The sequence below is a fragment of the Varroa jacobsoni genome, unplaced genomic scaffold, assembly GCF_002532875.2.
Source record: "Varroa jacobsoni isolate VJ856 unplaced genomic scaffold, vjacob_1.0 scaffold_1237, whole genome shotgun sequence".
Classification (NCBI taxonomy): domain Eukaryota; kingdom Metazoa; phylum Arthropoda; class Arachnida; order Mesostigmata; family Varroidae; genus Varroa; species Varroa jacobsoni.
This window is the reverse complement of record NW_019214139.1, coordinates 290,918-296,917: the sequence shown is the minus strand read 5'-3', so window position 1 is coordinate 296,917 and position 6,000 is coordinate 290,918. Positions and strand designations below refer to the sequence as shown.

At 38.3% G+C, this 6,000-nt stretch overlaps 1 protein-coding gene across 7 annotated transcripts in view; it reads right to left on the bottom strand.

The window, feature by feature from the left end:
* Positions 1-1,038: 1,038 nt before the first annotated feature.
* LOC111267897 (calmodulin) overlaps positions 1,039-6,000 on the bottom strand; it is a 42,676-nt gene continuing 37,714 nt past the window's right edge. For all 7 annotated transcript variants that reach the window (XM_022846468.2, XM_086971492.1, XM_086971493.1 and 4 more), the window contains one exon: positions 1,039-5,893. In XM_022846468.2, coding sequence (XP_022702203.1) covers positions 5,865-5,893 — 29 coding nt within the window. In that variant the 3' untranslated portion in view covers positions 1,039-5,864. The remainder of the gene's footprint in view (positions 5,894-6,000) is intronic.

Below are 6,000 nucleotides of genomic sequence, written 5' to 3'. Positions count from 1 at the left end.
GAAAATATCAAAGAGCATCTATCTGATGTTCTTCGCGAACAATCAGCGACATGATAGTTCTATTCATACCAAATTTCTTCGTTAACTTCCTTACAAAAACATTGCCAAAAATACACCTTTAGATTGATCAATTCTCGAGTCCGTCTTATTGTGACGTTTACTATCGAAGTGATGTTCATCTAGTGCGAGAGGATTAAATAATACATAATCTTCGCTCAAATTTTAAAAGTAGCGCATTGCTTTCCTCTGGCATCAAGAACAACAGATGGACGCATGCCCGCTACGGCAAAGAACTAGCCGAAAGTAGTCCAAATTAGGATGTCGCACCTTATATATATATGACGTTTTTCACATCATGCGCCGACTCAAAGAAGTGTTTAGGTCTTCTGCCTGTCGCACAATAAGTTAGAAAAAAAACACTCATCGTTATATAACATGGTAGCGAAATTGGATCACACTAGGAGCCTGCGGCTTTGTAGTTCGACTGTTTGTTTCCTTCATGTAACGTGTTTGTCATAAATACGGTCCAACTGTGCCCGTAGAAAATTAAAAGTAATCCTCAAACGCAACACTCAAGGAACAAAAATGTACATCTTAATAGTAGTAAGGCTAATGGGTACCATATCAGATTAACCTTGTCCATCCAAGTTATACTAGATCCCCTTGTAGCATAATAATAAGATAAGTGAATAATATAAGTGCACATAAGTTCAGCTAATGTGTTAGGTAACATATGTAGAGGGTAAAAATCACTAGAAACTCGTCCTTTTAAATATCTGACGCACGGTTTGCAAGAGACATGGCGCTGCTGCCGTCATACGATGGTTAAGATCGGTCAAGCGCTCGATCGTACGAAGACAATAGTCGCACCAGTTAATTGTGCTGTCTTTCCTCACAGATGTGAGACGTAATGAGTGTGCTTCAACATACACTTGTCGCTCGCTCTGTTCTGGCAGTTTACCTTAGAATAAGAGTTTTTTTTGGATAATTGTATATCCTTAATGCTAGTTATCTATAGAATAAGAAAATACACTGCAGTTTTTTGCCGATTAGAATGATGGACAATTTATTGGTAGTAAGCGTTGTTGTTTCATAGTAAGGTTGTTGTTCGTTTTTGTAATGATGCTTTTGTGTTTTTTCAAGTTGTTTACTGTTCATAAGCTGTTTGTAAGGAATGATCGATCATGTTTATACATTACAGTTTGTCGCTGTCGTTGTTGTCGTTGTTGTTGGTGTTGCTATTGTTGTTATTGTGAACAATTTTTGTCTTCTTTTGCTGACTTTTGATTCTTCATCGTCTATCATTTTTTAGTTTTTCTTGTATTTTTTTGCTGTATGGTGTCTTTTCTTTCTTTATCTAGAATGACTTACGACGGTGGCCCAGAGGCAGGGGTCCCTCTTAGGCGACCCTATTCAGTTTCCATATCCCTTTATCACCAGTTTTTGATGTCTTTGGCAAAGCTGCTCTACCGTGTCCAAATAGAAGTGCTATTTTGATTTTTAACATTGCCTCGCTTTTACGTTTTTTGGCCGAATCCTTTATCATTAGAGTATTCATTATGCTAGGTAATACTTTGTCAGCTAGTCATCTATCTAGCATTTTCTAAATTAAGCCCACTGTTACGCTTATTAGTGTTCACTGTGTGGCTTGCTTAGGTAATCGTTACCGTTTCTTTATTAGCACTGTACAAGATTTACTTGAACATAAATCCACAGACAATTTTTATGTTACTGTTCATTCATAAATAATTGCAAAGGAGAGAGATTTGGCTTAACAGTCGCCCATCGATGTGAATCAAGCACTAACGGGTTGGTATTAAGTTATTTCTGAAGAGCTTCCGGAGCACAGGTGTCTTCTAGGTCGCGTATACGTATAGAATTATATTTTCAGCAGTCATTCTTCCGTTAAATATTGAAGCATCAATAGTTCTGTTAAAATGATCTTCCCTCGGCTGAAAAAATTAAATGAAAATAACGACGCACCGTAAAGGGCCATTTGTTCACAGCTCCAAAACAAAAATCCGAAAATAAACTTTAAACTTATATTAAATCCCTATTTTTCGTCACCCTTACCCACTTCCTTCGCGCCGCAACGCCATCTTCCCTAGATTGCTCTGTATTGTTTATCCAGCTAGAAGCAGAATCACCTAAAGAGGTCCGAAAACGTTACTGCGTATATATTATGTATTAATAAATGTTTATATACCTATCTATTAAACAACGATAAACATATACATATAAGTAAATGAACAGAATAGAGTGAGCTGGCAATTTACACGTTTCGTTCATGCAGTTCTTGTTGTTTTTGTCATATCACTCCTACTGGCTATTAATGTTGTGACAACTGACATAGCCAATTTGAGCTAGCGTAATCACGTATATCACGGGTGACACTGGAATTTTGCTCGTATACAGGTTGAGTTCTTCGTATTTGTTGTCGGCTGCCTAGGGTTCCCCTGCCAGATGATGTTGCCTTCCTCTTCGACACGTCGTCGTCGCAGAACACTGGCGAGTTTTGCATTAATCGGTCTTGACAGTTATTCCTAACATCATTTCTCCTATCATCAGCACTCTCGTACTTATCTTCTAAATGACGCTAGCCATAGTCATACAAAAAGAAGAAGTTCCATTAGAGATGTACTCATAATAAAGGTTGTAGCGGTGCAGTACTTCTCCTAGTAGTAGCGGTATGGTATTGACTACTTGGCAAGAAAGCATTGTATTATGACGATGATCATCATCACCACCATCATCCGCGCTCAAGTCTGTTTTGTTTTTTCGTCTGCTTTGATTTCAACTACGACGTTGCGCGCCATCTTTTTAAGCTGTTGCTGTTGCTGCTGCTCATTCAGCAGACGTTGCTGTTGTCATTGTTGCTGCTGCAGGTTGATGTCTGTTCATGCGTGTTGCCGGTATCGACATGTTATAGTATTATTATTATTAGAGTTGGTACTGTAGTAGTAGTAGTAGTTCATCTTTCCATTTCGTTCATCTTTATTTCTTCATTGTTCTTTATTTCTGTTTGTAATCGGGTGGTATTGCGCAAGGAGACCCCGCTTAGAGAAGGAACGAACCCTGAAGACCAATCAACAATTATACGGCCATTCAGGCATCAGACGTCCAACTCATTACGGGGACAGGCACGCAGGAGAACAAAACATAGATTAGGCTAATTGAGTCAGAATCAGGCAGTAGAGAGTGACTTGACTGTGCACAGTGACAGAGAGATTTCATTTATTTCAAATATTCAAATATATTTTGTCATTGTTGTATGTTTATAGTATGTAGCATGTATAATAACACGCGGTAACCGCATATCGAAACTGTAATAATAATAACAATAATAACAGTCATGATACGATAGTAGTAAAGCCAAATGGGATGGAATGATTAGACTCGGTGTAACGACGCTGTCATTGTCAGAATTATAATAATAATGTATAAATTGCTCGCACGCATACGCAATGGGGGCGACATTGATTACTCTTCCTGACTTCGGTTTCTGTTTGCTTTTTCGTCATATTCAACCACTGTTATTAATCACAATCGCTTAACTACACGACACCTGTTTTTCTCATACTACAATATTTACCAACATTGTTGTCATTCGTAAACGCTATGCTGTCGTAGTACTAGTATAGTATGAAACGGGAAATCCATGTTTCACGATGAGTTCCATATTGTTGCACTATTTTGCAAGAAGAGCTGTAGGCCGAAAATTGGCCGGCTTCAAGTGGAATGAAAAGAAGATGGCCATTGATTTCCATCTCCTTGTCGGTTTTTTGCCTATCTATCATCGATTATTTATCTAACAAATGTCGAGATATCTTCTTCGCGGAATTGTATCGTTTAGTGGTTTTGTTTATTTGTGTTGAAAGTATGATTCAGCGTTTTGTGTTTACTTTCCTATATGAACTTTTTTCGTTAACGACGAATCATCGCGAGCACACATGATCGTACTGCGCCCGTCCACGTACGCGCAACAACAATTTTCAGCCGACTGCAATTTTCATCATTTTTCTCCTAACTTACAAAAAAAAAATGTGACAGATGTTGGATTATCGCTGTTACAGGCAACAACAAGGATTTATTTTATCATTATCACTATGGGGTTTTTGGTTTTCGTCATTTGCCATTTCAGCATTGCTATTGTATAGGGGTTTTACCTCTTGCTGTTGTTTTGATGACATTGGCGTCATAATTATTATTACTATCATATTATAATTGTTATTGCAATCATCATTTTGAGAAAAATTTGGTCTCTTGTTCATAATTATGACAATGTACTGTAGTGATAATATGATTAATTAGCATCACCTTATCATAATCGGAACCTACATCCTCTAATCGTCCGCTTTTTTCTTTCCGTATGTCAACTCCTCTTCACCCTCGTGACTTTGGTGCTCACTTGCCTCCTTTTACTGCTTCTTCCGTTGCTTTTTCGCTATTCATTAAATCAGCTATAATAACAATCATAATTGACTCCTACGATGGTTATAGTAAATATTAATGGATGATTTATACGAGACGGATTTTTCCCAACTTCGTTGGTGTTTGTTGTTGTTGTTGTTAGTTTGCTGTTTTTGCGATTCCGCTTCTGGAGCGAGCCACTCTCCAGCCCGTTTTGTTGTTGTTGTAGTAAAGGCGACAAATAAGACGTAAATTATTTAATCACAATAAACGACGTCTTCAATTTTAAATAATCTATTCCGTCGATTATACACCAGCTGACCAACCCTTGCAATGTCCTGCTTTGTTTTTTTGCTTCAGTCAACGATCATCATTTTTTGTGATTTGTATCCGCTTCCCCTCGTATTTTTTGCATTCGTTTTTTCGAATTTCTTTTCCGCCTTGCCCTCTTTTCCTGGGGGTCATATCAGTAGCATTATCGCAATCATATCTCTGTGGTAATAGTCTGTTTTGATTGTTTTTGCTGTTATCGTTGCCATTGTTACTGTTTTCTGTGTATGTATGCGCGTGCACCTGTGTATGTGTGTGTAAGTGTATGTGAAGCATCTGTGTTAAATTTGGATTGATGAAAAATGATGACTTGTTTGTTAAACTAGATAGAGTTGACACCGTTTGACATTAGTATTGTTTGTGTTTCTGGGCGAGGATGTAGCTTCCATTTCATTTTACCATCTTCAACAGCCGACATTCGTCATCTTCATCACCTTGATACCTTTTGCTCGTCACTATCCCGTTTACTTGCGCACTTTCTATCTGTCTGAATTCTCCTGTTTCAGTTCACTTCATTTTCTTGTTGCCACCTCTTCTCCTTCCGCTTGCCCCTCGTCTTAATGAATACATTGCCTTTTGCCTCGTGTTTTCTTCTGGCCGCTTCAGTTTTCTGTGGACTCTTATCGTTTGCCACTCCCCATGTCGACTGCTACTTGATTTCTTCTTAGCTTTTATTCAGATTTTTAATAGCTTTGTTTGTGTTGTTTGTTTCTCTTTTGGACAACATAATCATATTTCTATAATTATAATTATTATTATCATTATTGAGTGTTAGCATTTGCAGCAGCAGCAGTAGCAGCACTGTGTACCGCTGCCATCCAACTTCCGCTGCACCATGTTCAGTTTACCCTCATTGTGTGCAATCTCCGTGTGTTTGTTGCGGATTGTTGCTGTCGTTTTTCATGTTGTTGTCTGTAACTATCGAATATGAATGAGTACCCAACGGTTAGCCAGTTCAACTCGGCTTTTCTTCAACTTGCCCGTTCGTCTGCTCAGTCTGTCTGTCTGTCTTTCTGTCCTCTAGTCGTATGTATTATCATTAGCATATCATCGTGTTTAACGTTCTCGCTTTCGCACTCTAGGTTTCTTTGTTGGGCTGCTTTTCCCGCGCAATAGTGAGCCCTTCATTTTGATGTCATCATCGTGACGAACTCTGTAAATGTTGATGATAAAAAAAATAGAGGAATACCACGTTAGTCTGAAGGGGACACAAGATAACAGGAGTAACAATAGTTTTTCCTAGTAAGCTGAATTAAATAG